General features: G+C 48.5%; 1 protein-coding gene across 2 annotated transcripts; it reads left to right on the top strand.

Moving 5' to 3' along the window:
- Nucleotides 1-4,790: 4,790 nt before the first annotated feature.
- Nrros (negative regulator of reactive oxygen species) lies at nucleotides 4,791-23,235 on the top strand. 2 transcript variants are annotated; one of them, XM_050159901.1, is made up of 3 exons: nucleotides 4,791-4,965; nucleotides 17,832-17,952; nucleotides 21,016-23,235. In XM_050159901.1, the coding sequence occupies exons 2-3, from the start codon at nucleotides 17,845-17,847 to the stop codon at nucleotides 22,984-22,986; spliced, it is 2,079 nt and encodes a 692-aa protein (XP_050015858.1). In that variant the 5' UTR covers nucleotides 4,791-4,965; nucleotides 17,832-17,844; the 3' UTR covers nucleotides 22,987-23,235. The 2 variants fall into 2 exon arrangements, with proteins under 2 accessions (XP_050015858.1, XP_050015859.1); XM_050159902.1 differs by having other exon boundaries at nucleotides 4,798-4,914.
- The last annotated feature ends 1,431 nt before the right edge of the window (nucleotides 23,236-24,666 follow it).

The raw sequence follows: 24,666 nt of genomic DNA, 5'->3' as shown, positions 1-24,666 counted from the left end.
AGAGCTCAGGGTCTCCAGGGATGTGAGGAACCTTAGCAGATGATGACAATTCTGCTTCAGCATTGAACACAGGCACAGAGAGGCCTCTTCTTTCCCATATTTTGCTCCTTTTGGCCTTGGCCTTATTTGAAGTTTTCCTCATCTTGTCAGTCTAACCCACACAAGGCCCAGCTCATAGGATCCAGCTCAGATATTTCAGAAGGGCTACTTTGCAGTCTTCCACCGTTATGCCTTCTCTCTCCCTCAAAGCCCCCAGCACCCAATTTCTGTCCATCATGGTGGTCAGCTATGAGGCTCCACCTTGCTGCCCCCTTTCCCACCAAGCTCTGGCCTTCACAGGGAACTTCCAAGCACATCTTGTTATCTTTGTACAACATGCAATGTCTGGTTATTTGTTGTTACTGTCGGCGTGTCCTTAAACAGGAAGAGGTGGCATGCTGCAGTTAGGGACTGAGGAAGACCAGCACCAAGAGGAGCTCTCACCTTCTAAAGCTCAGGGGTCTTTACGCTAACCTCCAGCTTTCCCAGGGTTGGCACCATGAAGTACCAACGTGGGCGGTGGTTTGGATTTTTGGTTCTTAAAAAACTTCATTCCTCATGAGGGAAATGAAACTACCGAAGAGTCTCCTGCAGCAGCCAGCTGACGTGGGGCAGGAGGACGATTCCCAGTTAAGGCCTCAAAGGAAATCCCCTCCCTGTCATGTGCGGGGGCCGGAGAAGTAGAGCATGCACCAGACATGTCATGGCCAGGCCAGATGCCAAGCCAAAAGGCCAGGATAGGAAGGTCGCCCTGTCTGTGGTGAGGGGATGAGAACCCAAGGCAGATGGAAATGCCAGAGGTGAAGCAAACAGACAGTCTCTGGGCCTGAGGTGACCTTCCAGGCCTAGTTCTTGCCACTCCATGGCTAGGTGTGCATGCTGACTCCTCTTTCCCATGGACCCCTTTGCAGGAGGAGGAAGCTAGCCCGCTTTGTCCCACCTGCTCCTATCCAGATGTCTGTGGCATTCCAGTCTCCACTATAGGCATCTCCTGACCCTGAGTGGCCCACAAGTGACAAGCTATTAGAAAGCTTAGCTTAAGAATGAGAAATAAGAGCTGGAGAGATGGCTCAGAGGTTAAGAGCACTGGCTGCTATTCCAGAGGTCTTGAGTTCAATTCCCAGCAACCACATGGTGACTCATAATTGTCTGTAATGAAATTTAGTGCCCTCTTCTGGCATGTAATCATACATGCTGGCAGAATAATATATGTGTGTATACATATATATATATAGTATTCTATATTTTTTTAAAAAAAGCAAATAGAAATAGATTAAAAGTGGTGTATACTTTTAATCCCAGCATTTGAGAGACAGAGGCGGGTGAATCTTATTGAGTTTGAGACTAGCCTGGTCTACAGAGTGAATTTCAAGATAGAAATTTAAAAAAAAATAAATAAATACATAAAGGAAAAAAATCTGGGCAGTGGTGGCACATGCCTTTAATCCCAACACTATGGAGGCAAAGATAGGCAGATCTCTGAGTTTGAGGTCAGCCTGGACTACTATAGAGTGAGTTCCAGGACAGCCAGGGCTACACAGAGTGAAACACTGTCTGGAAAAACAAACACAAAACAAAACAAACAAAAGTAAAACAAAACAAACAAAAACCAAAACCAGAAACAGAAACAAAACAAAAAGAAAGAAACAAGCTGAGCGGTGGTGGCACACGCCTTTAATCCCAGCACTTGGGAGGCAGAGGCAGGCGGATCTCTGTGAGTTCGAGACCAGCCTGGTCTACAAGGGCTAGTTCCAGGATAGGAACCAAAAAGCTATGGAGAAACCCTGTCTCGAAAATCCAAAAAAAAAAAAAAAAAAAAAATGGTTCTTGCTTTGTTATTTTTCTACTGCTGTGAGGAAACACCATGGCCAAGGCAGCATTTAATTGGGGGTATGGTTTCAGAGGGTTAGAGTCTATGATGGCAGAGCAAAGCCATGAGGGCAGAAATACCTCAGAGGATGGCTTGAGATGGTAGAAGCCTCAAAGTCTGATCCTAGTAACACACTTCCTCCAGAGAAACCATACCTCCTAAACCTTCACAAACAACCACCAACTGGGGACCAAGTATTATGCAAGACTCTTCCTGGGGAGATGTAACACACACATCTGCTCACCCCAAAAAGGGAGCCTGTGACAAACCAGAGTATGGATACCATCAAAGCCCAAGTTGGTGAACCGTGAGTTGTGTTCAGGTTACGTCTTAGTTGCTGTTCTATTGCTGTGAAAGAGACACTATGACCAAGGTAATTCTTAGAAAAGAAAGCATTTAATTGGGGGATTGCTTATACTTTTAGAGGGTGGTCCATTATCATCACAACAGGAAGTCTGCTAAGCTGGAGAGGTAAGTGAGAGCCTCATCCTGATTTGAAGGTAGCCTGGCAGGCAGAGAGACTCTGCGCCTGGCCTAGCCTGCTGTAGGTTTTTGAAACCTCAAAGCCCACCCCCAATAATTTTTCTTTCAATAAGATTACCACACCTACTCCAACAAGGCCTCGACTCCTAACCCTTTTAATCCTTCTCAGATAGCTCCACATCCTGGTGATTAAGCACTCAAATATATGAGCCTATAGGTGTCATTTCCACTCAAACTACTATAAACTGTTTACAGAAATACTGGTGAGGGCTTACTTACAGGGACAGAAATGACTTGAAAAGACTGCCTTCCAACAGGTAGTGACTCACAAAAGCTGGGAGCCGGGAGCACACTGCACATCCTGCAGGCAGCTCAGCAGGTTGGAGGGGGTCCTTTCCAGGTGCCTCAGTTGGTCTAAAGCTATTCCAGGAAGCTCAGCTGGGTTCTGCTTCTCTCAGGCAGTGGGCCTAGTCTGAGAGTCTTCTTTGCAGCTTGGCTTTTCTGGGAGTGACCCTTAGGAGTCTTTATCACTTACTCTGGAAGGGAGGGGCCTAGTGAATCTGGTCAGTTTTAGGGATTTCCTGAAGTTGTTTTGAGTTGTTTACTTTCTGGTTTAAGGAGCTTCCTTAATATTTCAGTCTCAAAGGAAACTGCAGCACAACACCAAGTATCCAAAAGTCAGGGCCCATGGGGGCCACAATCATCTAAACAGCCAAGACTCCAACACAACTCTCAGAAGTCAGTAACCGGGGAATCACAGAAAAGATAGATTCATTTAGTGCCTATTTCTCTCGCTTCTTTCCTTCCCCCTTTCTTCTTTGAATAAATGTTTACTGAGCCTCTTTATGCACACTGGGCAGTATGGTTTTTTGAATAGCACATGGTTGCTGTCCTCAAAAGTTGACAGCGTAATTGAGAATCAAGATATAATTTCAAAAAGAGAAATCAAGGCACAAGCCCTGTCATGAAGTCGGGGGACTTGTACAGATGCTTGCAGAGGAGGAGGCCTCTGAGGTGGGAAAAGCTTCCTGGAGAACGGGGAGCCCCTTCCATGCCTTGAGGACGGAAAGGGCTGGGAAAGGCAGGGGGATCATTCCCGCCAAGGAGGTCTCAGCAGAGGGAGAATGGAGTGTGTCTGAGGAACTTCCAGGCAACAGAGACTAAAATGAGACCCTGTTTTAAGAGAAAGAAAAGTAGCTCAGCGGCGGTGGCGCACGCCTTTAATCCCAGCACTTGGGAGGCAGAGGCAGGTGGATCTCTGTGAGTTCGTGGCTAGCCTGATCTACAAAGCAAGTTTCAGGACAGCCAAAGCTATATTACAGAGAAACCTTGTCTCGAAAAAAATCAAAGAGAGAGAAAGAGGAGAAAGAAGTGAATGAGAAAATTAGGACTCAGACACCAGTGATTCTTAAACCAGATAGGATTGAGTCTGACTAGGAGATGGACAAGACTGGACTTTGTGTTGGCCATCTACTGCTAGGTCTGGGACCCGCCCTTAAGTGTGGTTTGTATACCCACTGACACTCCCCTGGAGAACCTAATTTTTCCTTTGAGAATGGTTGGGGATGGGAGCTCATGTTTGCTTCTCCATCTCTGCCCAGATTTGGTTTGGATCTATGCAAGCCCTGTGCACACGACCACCATTGGCAGAGAACATTTTACACAGCAAATCAAATAACTCAGTACTCAGTAGAGCCAAGAAATTGATGGTGCTGACAGTCTACAATGCAAGCTCCATTAGAAACAAACCAAACTTTTCCTTTCCTTGTCTTCCTCTGTTCTTCTTGCTTGTTTGTGGGTCTCATGACCCCCAGGGAAGCCCCAAACTTGCTATTTATGACAGGACAATCTTACACTCTGATCCTCCTGCCTCAGCCTCTCCAGGGTTGGGATTACAGGTGTGGAACACCATGCCCAACTTTCTTTTCCATTTATTCATTTACCTTCTTTTTTTTTTTTTTTTTTTTAAAGCATGTTGCCCATGAAAATGATTGATAAAGGACTAGCAGAGTAGATAAAAGCAAAGATTAATGGGCGGGCAACCCTTCTAAATGGTAGACCGGTCCCCTTTTCCAATTAAACCAACTTGGGTTGTCCTTCACCAAATTCTCTCCCAACTTGATCCTTGGATAGAAGCGTGGAGACTTCCTGAGATAACCGACCACAAGCCAGGACTCCCAGCTCCCGGGCTCACCCACCGGGGAGGGAGCTTAGCGATCCTAACGTCTTCGCAGACTGCACCTGCGTGGTGACAACTCTGCAGGTCCTCCAGGGGCCCTCGTCCTTGTCCCATCCCCCGCGCCCCCCGCGGTCGCAGTTCCTTCTAAGTCGCTTGCTGAGTGCTGAGTTGCTGAGCAGCGAGCTCTCCATGTGACTTCAGTTTCCGTCGGTTCCTTCCGCAAGTGCTAAAATAATCTGATGCCCCAGAGCGAGTAGGCAGTGCGGCAGCGGCAACTGCTGTCCAGGAGGCCGGGGCCCTGGAGACGATGCGCCCCACGGAGCCGCCTGGGCCTGCGGGAGCCGTGAGTATTTCTTGCGTGGGCTCACCGCCGGGCACCGCCAGGCTTCTCCAGGTGGGCGAGCTGGGAAAGGGTTGGGTGGTGGGAGGACAGGCAGCCCCCTCCCCCAGCGCGTGCACACTCAGGCTCATTGTGAGTTGGGTTTGCGGTATCCAGATACCCCGCCTCTGGGCTGGATTTGGGGGCTACACCTCTGGTGTAGGTGGAAGTCCCTCCCTCAGGAACTCTTAGAGCTGAGAAAGTGGGTGTGATGTGGGAGACGCACCAAGGGCTTTAGAACCAGCTGTGGTTCGATTCCTGCCTGGGCAGGGCGAATGTGAAGAGGTCACTGAACGTTCTGAGCCTCCGTTTTCTTATTTGCACGATGGTTAATGCTCTTTGTTTGGTCTGAGTGACCGGACATAAAGAGACGAGGCTGCGAACACTCACCATGCGGGTGTTTGCGTTGTCTTTCTTGCCGGTACATAGACATAAATTGAGACCCACTATTACACAGGCAGTCATAAGGATTTATCCTGATCTTCCAGGCTCAGCTGTGTGTTCAGCCAACAGACAGGGAAAGCCCTTCTCCTAGAGCCTTTGTCCGGGGTAAAATCTACTAGAATGTTGCTCTGATCTACAGATCCACAGCTATCGGAGCCAGGATCCTGACTCCTGTCCAGTATTCTACTGTAGCCCTCTTGGCCTCTCCGGGCACAGACACACACCCATGTACCCATAAACACCCAGGAGCTGGGCAGGAAGAAGCATTACCCTCAGAGCTGGCTCCACGTTGCTTGCTCTCCGGAGATGAACACGTGCCCCACTGTGAGAGGATTTGAACGGGCTTTCCAGGGTCCCTTTTTGCTACTGACCGTGTAGGCACAAACTTCCCATGGCTGCAGGTGTTTGGGGCCTTTCTAGCCTGGGGCTCCCCCATAGGCTGTATATGTAAGCCTCAGAGTTCCTAGAGGGGTAGAGATTCATGGGCCCAGGAAAAAACCTCAACACCTGCCTTTAGGTTAAAAACAAAACCAAACAGTCTCACTGAGAAGGTGCCTTCATTTGATGGGTGCCCCAAGGGAGCTCTGTGGATGCTCATACAGACTCCATCTGGCTGTCCTGGAACCCACTACCCTAGTTCTTAAGCCGCTATCCAAGGGCTACAGGGGCATCCCAAACAGAGCTGGCTCCCTTTGTCTTTGTCCTGAGGAACACAGGCACTGGCCCGTCTGTCCCTGGTCTTCCAGACTTGAAAAAAAGACCCAGTGCAGACCCCAAGCTGCTTCCTGGTGGTGCAGATCCCACCACGGAGTGGAGGCCAGACTCTTCTGTGGATCACTGGTAGCTTGGGCCATGCTCCATCCATGTGATAAGCACTTATGTCAGGAGAGCTTTGATCATCTTCCCTGGGACCTGCTTGTCTGTATTGCAGTCCCAAGTGCCACTGACTTCTGCTCAGGAGTCATTTCAGCGATGACTTCGCTAACCTATGGATGTGTCTCTGCCCTTGGTGGGATTTAGTATTCCCTTCCCTCCAAACTGTTCTTTTCAGCCTCATAGCTGAGCAAAGGTGATGTGTGCAAAGTGATAGGTTAGCCAGTGGTTCTGAAAGCTTAGAGAGGCAAAGAGGAAATAAAGAGGACCATGAAGCTTCGATCTCATAATGCTGTGTGCAACTGCAAACCTGGTCTCAAGGATCTAGAGATAAGATGGTTTTATTATTTATTCATTTGTTTCTATTTTTGGTAGCTTGAGGGATCAAACCCAGGTATTTGCACATGCTAGGCCAAGACTGTCCCAGTGAGGTACATACTGGATCAGCCCTAGATAGGATTATTTAAACTGTGGATGACAAAGCCCACCTGAAAACGGCTTCATCCCAACAAGAGGATTTGCTCTGTCATATACCTGAAAAGTCTAAAGGCAATTACTTCGGTCATGTCTGGATGCAGATCTAAAAAAAAAAAAAATGCCACCAAAAATCCTCTGTCCTCATCTGGCTTGGCTTTGCTCTTACTGGGCTTGTTCTGGAGACAGAGACAAAGGCCACCTCAGCTTCCAGGTTAATCCCCACCAGTGTGACATGTGAAGCAGAGACAAGGGCTTTTCCCTGAGTGGTGTCCCTGGATTGATACTGTGTCTTAACATAAGCCAATCACTCACTCTGGTTAGGGGCAAGGAGGTTGTAACAGGGACAGCTTCCATCATAGTCCCCACAGTGAGGAGCTGGGATCAGCCGAAAAGAAACAAAACCCAAAGAAACAAAAAGTTAGGCTTCTTAAGAAGGCATGGAGAAGGGGAACAGTGAAACGTACTGCCTACTGAATTGCAACCTAAAAATGGTTACAGTAATACATTCTATGTGATACAAGGGAGGGAGGGAGGGAGGGAGGGAGGGAGGGAGGGAGGGAGGGAGGGAGGGAGGGAGGATGTATGTGTGTGTTTCCCCAAAAAGCAGCCCAACAGTTGTTACCAGAAGCAGGAGAAGCGAATGTGGGCAGAGAGAACTTTCCAGGACTAACAGAATCAGGGCCTGAGACCAAACTGTGTTTCTTGGGTGTGAGACTTCAGCCTCAGTAGAGGGGACAAAGGAGGAAGTAGGAACTTTGCCCTGATGGTCACCAGTGAGATGGGCATAAAGAACAAGGCTGGGACTAGTGATGGGCTCAGCGTGGCCACAGAATTCTGTGAGGTCCCGGGGGACTCCCCTCCTGCAGCCCCAGCCCCCACATTTACCACAACCAGGCTCTGTACTTGGGCTTGCCCTGCGCTACTGCCTGCTCCTACCTCTAAGAAAGATAACCATCGGGGAGGGGATTTCTCCTCAGGAGATAGCATTTGGGGCTCTGACTTTGCACACTGCCTCTTCTCAGTGAGTCTTAGACATCTGAGGTAGCCCCGGTCGGTCTTTCCTGGTTTTTCTTGTTTCCTTTGGGTGAGAAGACTGAGGGATGTCCCTCAGATTGCAGAATCAATGGTGAATAGCTCTCTCCCTGCCTGGCCTGGGGCCACCTTTTTCAGCTTCAGGTGAGTTAATGGTCCCTGAAACTCCCCCCCCACTCTCACTCACCCCCCCAACCCCGCAAGGCACTTGAAACTTCCACGTGGGCCAGCCCTAATGGCCTTTCTCTTGCTCTGGTTGTTGAGCTCTTCTTCTAGTCCTTGAGTTAAAGCTTCTATTTTAGCAACAATCTTGGCTTGTTTCTTTCTAATTCCCAGGGCTTCAAGGCTCTCTAGTCATTTAGCTTGTTCCTGCTTCCATGAAGGTGCTAATCAGATTGTCAAAGTGAGCATGGCATTGGTCTCTGACCAATGAGAATAGATTCTGTGGTTAGATATAGGATCCTCAGGGTCAGATGTCACCTCTTGGTCCGCTGAGTTATAACGGCACCCCGAGAGTTCTAAGGTAGTAGCCTTATCTTGGCTAGAGGCTCCTGGCTACTCACCAACAAGTATATATCTACCTGTGCACCCAGCTGAACATTTAAATGACAAACAAAACAGCTCCCCAGCAGGTGTCCCTGTCCCTCCAGCACCTCCTTCCTGGACTGAACTCAGCGCTACAGGACCTGAGTCACTATGAGTTGACGCCGGCCTTTTAGAACCGTGGATTCCTTATCTGAAAAGTGGAAATAACTAAGCAGACATCTGTGTGCCTGTGCTCAAATGCAGCACCACTGTTCACAGTGGTGGAAAGGGGATGAGTGATGAATGAATGCATAAGATTTGGTAGGGGCAGCACCCAGCTTTCGAAAGGAAATCCTGGTGTGTGCCGCAACCGGACGGACCTTGGAAGGAAGGCTTCTGGTGCAAGAGAATAACTATGACCCGGTTCTCTCTAGAACAGGCAATCCCTGGAGGAAAATCCATGGTTACAGCTGTGCCAGAGAGGGACGTGTGGAGAGGGATTTCAGATGACAAGGGTTTGAGGGAGGGCTGATGGGAAGGTTATGGCGATGGTGGGGTGGTTACCTAGCCACGTGAAGGTACTTAATGCCACGGAATTATGCTTAAGAGAGTTAAAGTGGTAAATTATACACACGTGTTACCACAATAAGAAGAACACGGAAGTCACCCCTAGTGCACAGAACCTGTCGCTGATGTTAAGTCATTAATCGGGGTCTGCAGGGGTCTTTGCAAGCTCCGGCATTAATGTTACTGACTGAACACATTTATGACAATTCTCTTGGCTTTATGCAATAATCTTTCAAATTTTCATTTTTTAGGAAGGTAACTTTTTTTTTAAGATAGACTCTCACTATGTAACCCAGGCTGGTCTTCGGTTCTCTATCTTCCTGCTTCAGTAGTCGGAGTACTGGGATCACAGTCTTGTATCAGCATGCCTCATTTAGAAAGAAATTATTTTAAAAATCACAATACTCTCATTCCTCTGTGAATTCACAAATCTTCCTCTCCTCCACTTCTTTTTCAGTTTATTTTGAAACAGGGTTTCTCTGTGTAGCTCTGGCTGTCCTTGAACTTGCTCTATAGACCAACCAGGCTGACCTTGAATTTAGAAATCTGCCTGCCTCTACCTCCCAAGTGCTGGGATTAAAGGCTTGTGCCACCACCACCTGGCAGCGGGAGACTTTTAATTTTCTTTTTAAGTTTATTTTTGAGACAGGATGTCACACGGTAGCCCAGGCTAACCTGAAATTTATGTAGCTCCTGAAGGTCTCAAACTCATGGCAATCTTCATGCCTCAGCCTCCTCAGTGTGGGTCTTACACGTTTTTAAACTTTTGTATTTATTTTTCTAATGTGCCTGAACAGAGGCCAGAAGAAGTCTTTGGATCCCCTGGGACTGGAGTTAACAACAACAACAACAGTGTGAGCTGCCACGTGGGTGATGAGAATCGAGCCCAGGTCTTCTGGAGGAGCAGCCAGTGCTCTTAACTACTGAGCCATGTCTCCATCCTTCTTACAGCAAGGTTTAAAGTGTCGAATTGTTTAATATGCACTCTGAAGTATTTAGGGAGAGAAGTACTGGTGACCAGTGTGTATGTGTGTGTGTGTGTGTGTGTGTGTGTTGCTGATGGCTGAACCATGCATGCTAGGTCCGTGTTCTGCTGCTGATCTGCCTCCCACCCCTTCTAAGTTTTGTTTTGTGAACAGGCCATGAAATTGCGTGGCTGGCCTCAAATTCACAGTCTTTCTGCCTCAGCCTCCTGAATATTGGGATTACAGGAATGTATCACCATGCCCAGCAATTTGGGTTTTTTTTAAAAATATGTATGTGAGTATATGTGTGTGTGTGTGTGTGTGTGTGTGTGTGTGTGTGTGTGTGTGTGTACCATATGATGCAGGAACCCATGATGTCAGAAGAGGGCATCAGATCCCGTGGAACTGTAGTTACAGGCAATTGTGAGTTGCCATATGGTTGCTAGGAACTGAACCCAACTCCTTTGCAAGAGCAACAAGTGCTCTTAACCAGTGAGGCACCTCTCTCTTCCCCCATCTATTTGTGCTGGGCTTTTGGTTTTGTTTTAAGGTTTATTTTTGTTGCTTTTAAATTGTGTATGCGTGTGCATGCAGGTGCCTATGGAGCCCAGAGCCATTTGATCCTCTGGAGCTGCAGGTGTCATTGTGAGTGTCATCATGTCAGATGTGGATGCTGGAAACCAAATTTTGGTTCTCTGGGCGCGCAGACACATGCTTGATGGCTGAGCCATCTCTCCAGCTCCATGCAATCTGTTTGTAAACATGATAAAAACAAGAGGAAGTGAAGGATAAGTAGAAAATATGATAAAATATAAGTCTAGTACAATGTCATGAGCAAAATGTAGGTTGTGGGAATACAGTGGTCACTGATCATGGGCTTTTTTCAATTTGGCTCTATGCTCCAGTTTTTTTCATATGTAAATGTCAGAGGGAAGTTAAGTTATTAATGATTAATAATTACTTAAACTGCTTCTCATAAACATAAAGTTAATAAAAAAACTGCAAGGATAGATAGGATTTTCTATATACATATCTATCTATCTATCTATCTATCTATCTATCTATCTATCTATCTATCTATCTATCCATCCATCCATCCGAGCATGTGGGCTGTCAGATTAGTCTTCAACTGGACTGTTCGGCTGTGAACAGGAGGAAGGTGCCTGAAGGATCAGTGGGAATTTGGTAAGAGAAGACCACAGAAAGGGTCTTTCCTGCAGAGGAAACAGCTTGTGAAATGTGTGATTCAGCCAAGGACTGCATGCATCCCAGGGTGGTTGGGGTTTGTGGTATTGAGGTTGAGTTGATGCGGAACTCACAGGCTTGAGTTTGAACTAAGGCTCTCCGTTCACCAGGCATTTGGCCACACCCCTGCGTGGCTCAGGTACCACAGGGATGCCCCATAGAGATGCCAGCATTTCTACTGATCTGGGCAACTGTTAGGAGTCCCTGTCAGTTGTTGCTCTTTTGTGCCTTCTCAAAGAAGCCGTGTTGGGGAGTGGGTATTTTCATTCCCACTCCAGGATAAAATTAGCTGTGGTTAGTCTCTGTGGTCTCTGTGCACAGGGCCCACAGACTCAGGGTGTCACCTCCCCAGGATGCCCAAGGTTCACTGGCATCTCTCATGAATGGGACAGAACAGCTCCTTCGGCGTATTTTTTTTCCACACTGCCTCCATTTGCTCAGAAGACCTACCTCCACTTCCCATTGGTTCAGATGATACCTAGCTTCACCAAGGCATGCGTCTGCCCTCTGAGTGGGAGGAGAGGGCACGGCTGGAGGCTATGGAGGCACTTGTAGTCCCCCCGATACCATGTGCTTATATGGAAACCCTTGGCATTTCCTTATGAAGACAAAGCTTTTGCACACACCTTCTTTACTTCTGTCTTGGCCCAACCTTTTGCTGTGTTATCACCACATGTTGCCACTACTGGAAAGGAGCCACGTGGGTCTAGGCCTTACCCTAGCCCCTCCTTTACACCATTCTTTCCTGCTTCCTCTTGAAGAAGCATGGTGGCTTGCCCTTACTCTTGCAGAAGTCACCAGTGCGGGGTGGGGGGGGGGAAACCTGTGAAAGGAACTGAGAAACTAATGCAATGCAGGTTGGGTGCCTGAGGAGATTATTTTCTCATGTACAGAGGGGACACTGGAACCCACTGCCAGCCAGATGCGACCTCTCAAAGTGGGAGCACATTTGCAGTCTTTAAGATCTGTGGCTAGATTTGTTCTGTGGCCGCAGACTGGACAAAGTAAGCTGACCTCTGTTGGTTTGGATGGGCTGGCCCTGACCACATGGGGAGTCCATTTACTTCTCTGTGGCCCTGAGAAATGGAGTCTGAGGAGGTAGTGAGTGCTTGAAGCAAGCAGTTGCTCGCTCTAGGAAATGCTCAATGAGGGGAATTGCTGCTGTGGCCCTCAAGCCTCTACTCAAGCAGAAGCTAGGGTGGAGGCTGGCGGGACCTGGTTCATTTGCCCAGGAGATACCTTGACATCCGCATTTGACAAATGTTTTGGGGCTATTTCACGGCCTCTGCCAGGCTGACAGCCCACATCGCTCCATCCCTATGTTAAGATTTCCAGCTATAAAACAGTGCTGAGTGATCCCATGGGAAATTGTGCTGCTAGTTTTTGGTCAACTTGACACAAACTAGAGTCATGTGGGAAGAGGGAACCTCACTTGAGAAAATGTTTCCATCAGACTGCCAGCAGGCATTTGTAGCGCCTGTGCCACTACAGGACGGTATGCCAGCCAGGAACTAGGCTGGAGCCTTAAAAACATACAGAGATAGACAGAGGAGATGCGGGGACACGGATCATCCTTGGTACAAGAATGCCAACTTTATTGTGCTCAGGGGCAGCTTGTAGAGGGATCCTTAACTGATAGCTACGCCCCAGGTCTTGGGATTTTCAGCTGTAAAACCCACCAGAATTCACTCCCCTGCCATCAGGAACTCATGAGGGTCTCGTGCTCAGAGCAGCTGCAGGCACAGGTAAACAAGTTGTTTTGCTCAGTTCACTCCAGCAGTGAGGCAGGCAAAGAAAGTCCAGGGACCAGGGATCTGCAGCCCCCAACAGACAAGTCTGGGGAACATTTTTTTAATTGATGTGGGAGGGCCCAGCTCTCTGGGGATAGTGATACCCTTGGGTATATGGTCCTGGATGCCATGAGAAAATAGGTTGAGCAACCCATGTATGCAAGTCAGTAAGCAGCACTCCTCCATGGCATCTGCTTGAGTTCCTGCTTCCAGGTTCTTGCCTTGAGTTCCTGCCATGACTTCCCTTAGCTGTAAACTGAAATAAACCCCTTCTTCCCTGAGTTGCTAATTTGGGTATGGGGCTTATGACAGAATTGTTGAGTTTGTTAGAAACCTAGTCAGGACAGAAATGCTACTTTTTCTCAAAGGGGTGGCCAACTACAAAATTTGGATTAAAACTTATTTGCTAGAGGGGTCTGCTTCAATTCTTTTGGGGGGGAGGGGTTTCGAGATAGGGTTTCTCTGTAGCTTTGGTGCCTGTCCTGGAACTAGCTCTGTAGACCAGGCTGGCCTCGAACTCCCAGAGATCCACCTGCCTCTGCCTCCCGAGTGCTGGGATTAAAGGCGTGCACCACCACCACCCGGCGTGCTTCAACTCTTTACCTGGCTGTCCAACCCAAGTCCCAGAGACCAGCATGACGGAACCGGTATGAAGACGTTATCCTTCCCTAGATGTGTTGAGCATAGGCTGGCTGGCAACTCGTGAGGTGCTGTCAGGACGCTGCCTGCTGGACATTGTTTTAGAACCTAATCCAGTTTAGGTTTGAGCACTGCTAGTCTCATTTTATTGGAGAAGAAACTTTTTGAATTAGAATTATTGAGTTACAAAGAATGCATACATTTCTCTACAAAGCCTCTTTCCTTAAGGCTTGTTTCGCTTCTCTGATTGAGGAGAAAGTTCTCAATTATGTGGTAATTCATGCACAGCACTTGCTAATAGCTCCTTCAGCAAAGACACTCAGTCCCTTGCCTGGCAGCCATGGTATGGGAGTCACAGCTGGAGGGGTGGAGAGGTGAAGAAGGCAGATGTGTGTGTGTGTGGGGGGGGGGTGTCGCTGGGGTTTTCCAGTGAGACCTGAAAGCTGCATTGATCATCTTGACCACTGCGGTGTGGTGTGTCCAAGGAGCTTTCTGCAGCTCTCTGGTCCAGAAGAGCGTTTCCAACCTGAAAGTCACTGCTTTGAGAGCCCGTTACCCTTTCTCGGTAAATCCATGCCTCAGTTTTGTGTCAGTCCCAGGGCTTGCCCCTGGGCCCTAACACAAACCAATCTGCTGCACTTGACTGCTGAGCAACATCCTGGCCCAACGAAACCAGCCCTTTTTTTTTTTTTTCATTTTGAGAGTCAAAAAGTTGACCTGACTAGCCTCAAAGTTGTGATCTTTCTGCCTCAGCAGGAACCTATCACCTCTGGTTCTATATTTTCATTGGACACTGCTTCAAAACCATTTTCTTTCTTTTTTAAGATGTATGTATGTATGTATTTATGTATTATGTATGCAGTGTTCTACCTACATGAATGCCTGCAGGCCAGAAGAGGGCACCAGATCTCATCACAGATGGTTGTGAGCAACCATGTGATTGCTGGGAATTGAACATGTGGTTGCTGGGAATGGAACATGTGGTTGCTGGGAATTGAACTCAGGACGAGCAGGCAGTGCTCTTAACCACTGAGCCGCCTCTCCAGCCCCTCAAGGTCAATTTCATTTGCATCATTTGCTCAGAAAGGAAACAGGTCACCTGGCGTATTTCAAACAGGCGATGTCATGCAGGAGACTGGCGGAAGATGATGGAAGAAGCTAAGAGCCAAACAAATAATAGCCTCTTGCTGTGTAGGAATCTGTGCCCTAGGTAGGAGGGAGGGAGGAGGGATGGTGGCCCCAGAGACTGGGGTCACCAGGGAAATCGCAAGGGGAGAGGGAAAGGAGAGATATTCTGGATCCTCCGCTCTCCTGCCTTCTAACTCCCCAGCAGCGCTCCTGATGGCCCAAGATGCTGTGGGCCAGCTGCCACGGGCTTGCAGAGCCTTCTGCGCCTGCTTAGGAGCAGGGCAAGGCAGGATGAGGTCATCACTCTGAGGATGGAGAGCTCTACCAGCGCGTTCATCTGCCCCTGGGCCACCCTATTCTTTTCTTTGAAACCAAACAAATAAAATAAACATTTATTTTTAGTTATGTGTATGTGCGGGTACGAGCACATATGTGTGTGTGTGTGTGTTGGGGGGTGCCCTTTGAGGCCAGAGGCGTTGCATCTCTGAGAGCTGGAGCTGCAGGAGGTTGGGAGCACACGATATGGGTACTGGGAGTCAAATCCTTTGCCAAATCAGTAAACACGATAACCGTTGAGCCATCTCCCCAGCCCCTTGTCTTATTCTTGCTTCTCAATACAGACTTTTTAATCCAGCCTTTCTGAGTAGATTGTTGGATTGGCATAGCCGAGCAGTCGCCCCTCTAGCCGTGTCATTCACTGTATGTTTTCCTGTACCATCCTAGAGACGTTACCTAAGAACAACAGCCACACAAGCTCTCAGCGCCATTTGGAATTCATAAATACTAATTAGGTTGTCAGCAGCTTCCACTGTTGACACACTGATGCACTGTTATGCACAGCATAAGTGCATCCCGTGCGGCTCTCATGAAGTCTGCGAGGGGTTATTAGTGCGCCCGTTTTACGGGAGGGTTAGCCAAGACTTGGAGACTCTATAGAAGTTATGGAGAGTGGAGGCAGAATTTAAACTCTGAACTGTCGAGGTTCCAAACTCTATAGTCTCATGACAATTCTGTTACTTAATGCCAGATGTTGCCCTGCGGGCCTGGCATTTTTTTTTTTTTCTGGGCTAGTTGGCTGAGTTTAGGAGGAGAGAATACCTTTAAATTTTGTGAACATTTTGGTGTCTCACAAATTTAAATTACCCCGGGTGTAGTGCCCCGTGCTCATCTAGCGTACCAGTCTGAGGTGTCGTGAGCCCTCCTGCCCTTCACACGCCAGAGTTTAGCTTGTCAGTATTCGGCTTACAGCTGCGTGTAGCTGCCCACGCATGACAGGAAGTGGGGAAAAGACTTGACTGTGCTGACAATTCCCATTTCCCCATCTCTCCTCCAAGAGCTTCAGGACATTCCGTGAGATGAGAACGTGAGTGAGCGATTTTTATCGTCCTTGGCATTTACGAATCTGGCAGCCTTACCTCAGGATGGGCGGGGATCCCAAAGTTTCAGGGGTGCTTGTGTGTTTGTGTGGGAGGGTGCCGGAGGACACTAAGGACAGGAGTCCAGATGGCTCCACATATGCCATCTGTGTCCTGTGCCGGCCGTGAGGTAATAATTCCCTCACAGGTGCAGGAATAGGAAGAGGGCCTTGGAAGGGATTCCCAGAGGCTCACGAGGACGGATCCCGGGGTTGTTTCTGTGGCATAGAGAACCGGTCTGGACTCCACTCAGCGCTGGAGCTGATTTGACTTGATTGGTTTCACTTGGTTTTTTGATAGTCTGTTTTCAACAGGGAACATTCAAATCTGACTAAGATGTTAAATCACCCTTTGGGATGAGTAGACATACTAGAAGGAAGGCAAGGAGGGGCCCTACGGTGGTCCGCATGTGTTAGCAGAAAGGTCTGTGACCGGCATGGAACGGGGTGGTTCATGTTCAACATGGTGCTGCTGCTGACCCAGGGAGAGACTGAGGAGCTGTTCTCTCTCTGGTCCTTCTTGCAGGTATCCAGGCAAGAATGGGGCAGATGGGATGCTGGACCAGGCTCTTGCTGTTGATGGGGGTGGAGGAGGGCGAGGATGCCACTGGGCTCTCAGATCTCACAATTGGAGGGTTGTCCATGAAATTCCATCTAGGGGGAAAAGCCCCCTGGTTACCCACCCTGGAGCTCAGAAGGGGGACCCGGGCTGCTCTCATCCCTCGATACTCAGATTTGGAACCCTGGATAGACCAGCATTACACTGGACCTTTGTTGCCCTGAAATTTGTGAAGGTGGTGCTGTTACCTCTTCATTGGAGACTCTGTTGTTAGATATATCATTTCAAGCCATCCATCACTGCTGTTCTTTCTGCACTGGCCAGGCAGGAGGGCCAAAACCACACCAGATTTTTTTTAATCTACCCAAGGATTACTTTTTCATTTTCTCAAGTTTTTTTTCCCTTATCTAGGTGAAAATATGAACATCATTTTATGGATGGGCTATATTTAAATGAGCCAACCAATGTGACAGACTTATTTCTGAAAGCCTTTCTTCTTTTTTTCTTCTTCTTCTTTTGGTTGTTGTTTGTTTGTTGTTGTTTTCCGAGACACAGTTTCTCTGTGTAGCCCTGGCTGTCCTGGAACTCACTCTGTAGACCAGGCTGGCCTCCAACTCAGAGATCCGCCTGCCTCTGCCTCCTGAGTGCTTGGATTGAAGGTGGGCGCCATCACTACTAGGCTTCAAAGCCTTCTTTAGGCAAAGCAATTGATCTGTCGGAGTCCAGAGGCTACAGTCAGCGTTTCTATCCTACTTTATCCTTCCTTTGCCCACGCTCTCATTCACTCGTTCATTCATTCATTCATTCACTCACTCATTCATTCATTCATGGCATAGCTCTTGAGCTCGTGTCTGCATCAGGCAGAGATGAGCTTCAGACAGAGAGAAAACTGCAGGCTGGCAAAACACAGGAAACTCGGTGACCTCAGGCCTGGTACTCAACCAAGGCCTTTGCATCTCCTGTCCTGTCCCTTTGGGGTTTCAGAGGTCAGCCACCTGCCCATTGAATGGCACAGACGAAATGAAATGAGCTCTCGCCGGTGGTGTCAGCGAAAGGTTGAGTGTGTTGGCTGAGCTGAGAAACTTGAATAATTTGTGGTTTTCCACCTCCTTGTAGTTGTGGGCCCCCGAGAGATACGTGCAGAAGCTAGCTGATTCCTTGTGCCCTTGCTGAGTTCGTGGCTAACCCGTCTTATTCAGTTTGTCCTGGTCTTCTGTCCACAGTGCTGCGCTTGAGATGGAGTTCCTGCCCCTTTGGCTCTGCCTGGGTTTTCACTTCTTGGTTGTGGAATGGAGGAACGGAAGTGGGACAGCCGCTGCAGCTTCCCAAGGAGGCTGCAAGGTGGTGAGTTTCCCCTTGGATTCTGCTCTCTCTTTGGCCCCTGTCCTCATGAGCCTTGCTTAGTCTGTTAGGAAAGCTGATGCCCTGTCAATCAAAGGGCAGTCTGACTCAGTGTGTACCTGTCTAGCAGCATACCTGCCCAGTGCAGTGTGCTTACTGCTCCTTTGTGGGAGATTTCAGGAGGGCACTTGGAAGGACCCTGAAGTCCCCGCCCCACCTTTTCATGTGTACTGATAGCAGGAGGCCCCACGAACAGGCCTACATCAGCTACCAGGAGCAGAACACCTGGCTAAAGAGCTCTGCTAATGTTACCAGAGTCCCTGAGGAACACACCAGCACTGGAGAAGTCCTGCCTGCGAGTTCATGTGTGAGCCAACACAAGCGCTTCGGCGGCCCCGCAGAGAGCACACTGCCCAGACTGTATTACAGAGCCATGCTCACATTGGTTGGGTTGTGAGCTTCTGATAGTTCAGAGGCAGGTTGCCCCGAGCCTTCACATTGTCTTTTGAAGACTCCCTACCTGCACATGAAGAGAGATTTAGGTCATCACTGAGCTCAGTTCCAGAAATTTGTCTTTAACCGAAGGATGTCAAGGGTCTGCGTGAGAAACTCATGCCCACTCAGCATCCCTCAAGCCCAAGAACTGGAAAGACAAACTGGAAGCCAGGCTTAATACTTACATTCAGGGTTTTTTTTTTTTTTTTCAGTATATTTGGTGCCAGGGAAAGATAGTGTTCTTGAAGCTGATTAATCTCAAACATCATGGCCATCATGGTTCTAAACCACTTGTGGCAACCAGTAGTCAGTGTGCTTGAGGTAGTGCAGGGGTCACCAGCCAGACTGGCCAGGCCTAAACCCATTAGCCCCACCACTGCTTAGCTGATGGTCCTGAAGTCGCTCTATGACAGTTTCTTCATCTTTAACAGAGAAATAATAATAATAATAATAATAATAATAATAATAATAATAATATCTGCTGGCCATGGTGGCACACACCTGTCAAGCCAGTACTCAGGAGATGGAGGCAGGAAAGTCAAGAGTTCAGGACCAGTCAAGTTCAAGACCAGTCTGAGTGATATGAGACCCTATCAGTAATGATAACAATGGTAATAACTAATTTCTAGCAATGATATCATGACACCAGGCTCTTTTGATGATTGAATGAATTTACAGTGGTGCGGGAGAATTGTTTGTACTCTGTCAATCATGTTTTAAATAAATGCTGATTGGCCAGGCAGAAGATATAGGTGGAAAAACCAGACAGGAAGTAGAAATGATGTAATGAGAACAGGAGAATTCTGGGAAGGAGGAAGTTGATTCCTCCCACTCCTGCCCAGACCACCAAAGCAGCAGGATATGATCTGCCCCACTGAAAAAAGGTACTGAGACACATGGCTAACATAGATCAGAAAAATGGGTTAATCAAGATGTTAGCCAGTGAGAGGCTAGAGCTAATGGGCCAATCAGCTTATAATTTATGGAGACCTATGTGTGATTTTCTTTGGGGCTAAACAGCTGGGGGTACTGGGCAGGGCAAAAAAAAAAAAAAAAAAAAAAAAACAACAGCAAGCAGGCCTGGCCCATTCATGTTACATTACAGCACGCATTCACAATGATGCCTGATATGTAGTGAGTACCTTGTGTTTAACCAGTTATCATTATTATGTTATTATCAGCATCAGCCCAGCTACATGTGACTGCCACCATTCCCCTCCAAAGGCAACGAGTGACTTCACATCACAATAGCTATTTTGGGGTGATCAGGCACAGGAAGAGAAGGGAATAGAGCATGAGGTCACCAACCACTTTTTAGGGCTCAGTCTGGTGGGGAGCTGTAGAGCTTGACGACCATCAAGGAGGTCAAAGAAAGGGTTTCCTCTGGCCCTTACGATCTGAGGGGTCTGAAAACTCCAGTGCTGCTCTCCATTACGTCAGCCATCTGGCCTGGCCATAAAATGGCCACGGGAAAGCTTCCTGTGTGTTCCGGTAACCACATGGTCCTTTGCAACACTTTGGTGGGTCCGAGGGAATTGCAAAGGTCTGAGCCCCCTTGGACTACAGCAACTGTGGAAGAACAGGGTCCATTGCAGACTGAGGAAAGCCACTACACACAATGGTCTCCAGGGAGGCCTCGGGAAAATACAGAGATGACAATGGTCCCAGGGCAGAAATTCAATCTGTAAAATTGTCAGTTCTCCACACATTAATACAATCCCAAGGTAAATGCTGTGGGCTTTGGGGGGGGGGCATGGAGGTAGGAGGAACCTGGCAAATTCATTCTAAAGTCTATCCTGAAATTAAACAACAACTGAAGTGTTCAACAATGAGCAGCCTAATCAATTAGCGCACATTGGTAATTACAGCTGATATGCCAACACTCATTAGCCATAATAAATATGATTTACATAAGCAATCACACTCAGTCCTTGGGGGGGCAAAAAAACCTATGAGCGAATTATAAGTATAATGGTTGTGTCTTTTATCTGAGGGAGAAGCTGAGATTATATGAGTTTCTTTTTTTCTTCTTTTGATACAGCGTCTCTCAATATAGTCCTGACTGGCCTGGAACTCTCTCTGTAGACCAGGATGGCCTCAAACTCACAGAGATCCATCTGCCTCTGTCTCCTGGGTTCTGAGTACTGTCACCATGCCCAGTTACCTTTTTTTTTTTGTATTTTAATATAACAATTTTTTAGTTATTATGTTTTATTTTAATAACTTATTAAATAATTTGAGACTTTAAGAGATTAGTTCTTTGCTGAGGGTCAAATTAACATATTGCAAAGTAGACATTCAGACTTGAGTGCTGGCTCCAAACCTTGGTGTTGTCCTTTTCTTGGGCCTTTTCTTTTCACTCCACTTTGTCCTTGGAGATTGGGCCATTTGGTACTCACTTGTTAGTAAGAAACACCTTGATCTACTGGCCAACCTATAAGAAGCAATGGCATTGCTCTTCTTAACAGTTTTTTTTTTTTTTCCTGGATACCTAACTAACATCTTCTGGCTAGCTAATTGCTTTTGCAGACTCCATATGTGTGCCTAAATTTTGTGTGTTTCTGGACCTAGGTGGATGGAGTTGCTGATTGCCGGGGGCGGAACCTTGCTTCGGTACCCAGAAGCCTCCCGTTACATTCCTGGACACTCATTCTGGATGCCAACCCTCTCAGGGTGCTGTGGAATCATTCCCTCCAGGCCTACCCACACCTGGAGAACCTCAGCCTGCACAGCTGTCACCTGGACCGTATTGGTCACTACGCCTTCCAAGGGCAAGGCCACTTACACAGCCTGGGCCTGGCAGACAACCGCCTCTCTGAGAACTACAAGGAGACAGCAGCAGCTCTCCATACCTTGCTAGGACTTCGGAGCCTGGACTTGTCTGGAAACTCCCTGACCGAAGACATGGCAGCCCTCATGCTCCAGAACCTCTCTTCACTGGAGGCTGTGTCCCTGGCAAGGAATACCCTCATGAGACTCGACGACTCTGTCTTTGAGGGCCTGGAGCACCTCAGGGAACTGGATTTGCAGAGGAACTATATCTTTGAGATTGAGGGTGGTGCTTTTGATGGCTTGACTGAGCTGAGGCACCTCAACCTGGCCTACAACAACCTCCCCTGCATTGTGGACTTCAGGCTCACGCAGTTGCGGTTCCTCAATGTCAGCTACAACATCCTGGAGTGGTTTCTAGCAGCCAGGGAGGAGGCAACCTTTGAACTGGAGATGCTGGACCTTTCTCACAACCAGTTGCTCTTTTTCCCCCTCCTGCCCCAGTGCAGCAAGCTACACACCCTCCTGTTGCGGGACAACAACATGGGTTTCTACAGGGACCTGTATAACACCTCCTCGCCGCAGGAGATGGTAGCCCAGTTCCTTCTTGTGGATGGCAATGTGACTAATATCACCACTGTCAACCTCTGGGAAGAGTTTGCCTCCAGCGACCTGTCAGCCCTTCGCTTCCTGGACATGAGCCAAAACCAGTTCTGGCACCTGCCAGATGGTTTCCTAAAGAAAACACCATCCCTTTCTCACCTGAATCTCAACCAGAACTGCCTGAAGATGCTCCACATTCGAGAGCATGAGCCCCCGGGAGCCCTCACTGAGCTAGACGTGAGTCACAACCAGCTGGCAGAGCTGCGCCTGGCTCCAGGGCTCACTGACGGCCTCAAGAACCTCCAAGTGTTCAACCTGAGCTCCAACCAGCTCCTGGGTGTTCCCACTGGCCTGTTCGACAATGCCAGCAACATCACTACAATTGACATGAGCCACAACCAGATCTCACTCTGTCCCCAGATGGTGCCCTTAGACTGGACGGGATCCTCCCGTTGTGTGGATTTCAGAAACATGGCCTCTCTGAGGAGCCTCTCTCTGGAGGGCTGTGGGCTGAAGGCATTACAAGACCGCCCATTCCAGGGTACCTCCCTCACTCATTTAGACTTGTCTAGCAACTGGGGGATTCTGAACGGGAGCATTAGCCCTCTCTGGGCTGTCGCCCCTACCTTACAGGTCCTGGCTCTCAGGAATGTGGGCCTCAGTTCTGGCGCTGCAGAGATGGACTTCTCTGGGTTCGGGAATCTGAGGGAGCTGGATCTTTCGGGAAATTCCTTGACTAGCTTCCCAAAGTTCAGTGGCATCTTGGCCCTGCAGACTCTCGACCTCCGCAGAAACTTCCTCACGGCCCTTCCTCAGAGGGCTGTGTCTGAGCAGCCTTTGAGGAGTCTGCAGGCCATCTACCTCAGCCAGAACCCTTACGACTGCTGCGGGGTGGAAGGATGGGGGGCCCTACAGCACTTCAAGACTGTTGCAGACTTGGCCATGGTCACTTGTAACCTCTCTTCTAAGATCATTCGTGTGGTCGAGCTGCCCGAAGGCATGCCTCGGGACTGTAAGTGGGGGCAGGTGGACACTGGCCTGTTCTACCTCGTCCTCATTTTGCCTAGCTGCCTCACCCTGCTGGTGGCCTGCACCGTCATCTTCCTCACTTTTAAGAAGCCTTTGCTTCAGGTCATCAAGAGCCGGTGTCACTGGTCCTCCATATACTGACCTATGTGCCAAGGTTAGAAATTTGATCGGTGAGCATAGGGATGGGTTTCTCTGACGGGTCTCCACATCTGTCAACACTGAGTGTGACCCACTGAAGGTTAAATTAAAATTTTATAAAATTTCTATCATTCGTCCCCTTAAATTCTCCTCCCACCCTTGTGGTTTATTCTCATCATCCTGGTGGAATTATTTATTAAGTGGCATTCTGTTAGAATAAAGGGCGTGGCTCATAAATATTTTTAAATCAAATGTATCTTGTGTAATATCCTTTAATGGTTTCCTTCGGGTTATTCTTCAATGATCTTTCTTTGGTGACGTCTATGGAGGCAAAGGTTGTCAGCCTGATGCTACCTGACAACGCATCATCTCCCACAGCATGCCCAGGAGATTTGCCCAGGACAAGAATCCCAAGGATTCTGCTGGAGGGTGTGGCACCAGATGGGCACTCCCCACTCTGGCCATGGCTGAGAAAGAGCTGGCATCGGGGCCCTTTCCAAGGGCACTGGGTTCACATGTGGAGTTCCTAGCTGGCAGCCATGATGTGTCCTTACACAAGCTAGGAGAATGGTAACTCAGCCTGCGTTCTGCCTGTCTGTGAGCCAGGGGCTGTGCTTGCTCTGAGGGAAAAAGCAGAGGAAATGCAGAAAGGAAGGAATCCACATCCTGCCACCTGTGGACCTTCCTACTTCACATCCATCACATTCGTAACGTTCAGCACCGGCTTCCTGAAAAAGCAGAATATTCCCGTGCTCCTCCCTGGGGACAGCGCAGAGTCACCGTGCCTATCGTTCTGGCAGGCGCGAGTTTACACAGCTGCTGCTGCTGACCTCCACTTCCTGAGTCAGTCCTGGACCATATGAAGGGGCAAGTGCAGCCGAGGGGACAGAAACTGACTTCTGTTACTGAGCAGACTGATGTCAATGGAACTGTTAAGGTAAATCAGAAAATCGGTGGTCTTGGCAAGGCAAGAGTCTTCCTTGCTTTGTACGCCGCTGTCCCAGTAAGTCGCCGTGTTCCGTGGTATCAGTGGCAACCCTTAGGTGACATTAGATGTTGCCCTTACAGTCGTCCACCTTTTCTGTCCGTGGCTATACACATCCTGTGTAACCTTTGCCTAGTGCTTCCTGTGTCCCTGACACTGCCTTGAAGCCTCTGCCCTGTTCTGCCGGGCAAGCTTTCTCAGTTTGCTCACAGAGTCAGGCTCTCACAATCTCCCATTTAATAAGACCCATCCCCTGGGGCCCTGCTGTTTTCCAGAGTGCTGGCTAACTGCTTAGACAAAGGAACGTAGCTGGGTGGCAGTGGTGGCACAAGCCTTTAATTTCTGTATTCAGGAGGCAGAGGCAGGCAGATCTCTGAGTTTGAGGCCAGCCTGGTCTACAGAACAAGTTCCAGGACAGCCAGGGCTACACAGAGAAACCCTGTCCCAAAACAACAACAAAGGAACTTATCCGTGACTACTCTTGAGTTAGTATGCCAGTCTTGTGTCGGCTGGTACCTTTAGTTTCTCACAATAAAAGATCTATTCTGCCAGATTAAAGCATTATGGGAATTTAAGCAAGAGGATCCTGGGACGTTCTGAACTCTCTGAGTAGGATCCACCTTGGAAAGTGGGTGGGAACAGAGAATGGCATGTTACTCTTAGGACCACAGTAAACCATGCTGGAAACAATGGTTTTT

The sequence above is a fragment of the Alexandromys fortis genome, unplaced genomic scaffold (genome assembly GCF_014885135.2).
Source record: "Alexandromys fortis isolate MF-2015 unplaced genomic scaffold, M_Fortis_MF-2015_v1.1 scaffold_119, whole genome shotgun sequence".
Lineage (NCBI taxonomy): Eukaryota > Metazoa > Chordata > Mammalia > Rodentia > Cricetidae > Alexandromys > Alexandromys fortis.
The sequence above is the reverse complement of the archived record's forward strand: the minus strand, read 5'-3'. Positions and strand labels throughout refer to the sequence as shown.

Excerpts from the sequence above, each read along its gene's own strand:
- Nrros (XM_050159901.1), top strand. The coding sequence starts at position 17,845 with ATGGAGTTCCTGCCCCTTTGGCTCTGCCTGGGTTTTCACTTCTTGGTT. Across the intron at positions 17,953-21,015 it reads CCCAAGGAGGCTGCAAGGTG|GTGGATGGAGTTGCTGATTG; the intron begins GTGAGTTTCCCC and ends TTCTGGACCTAG.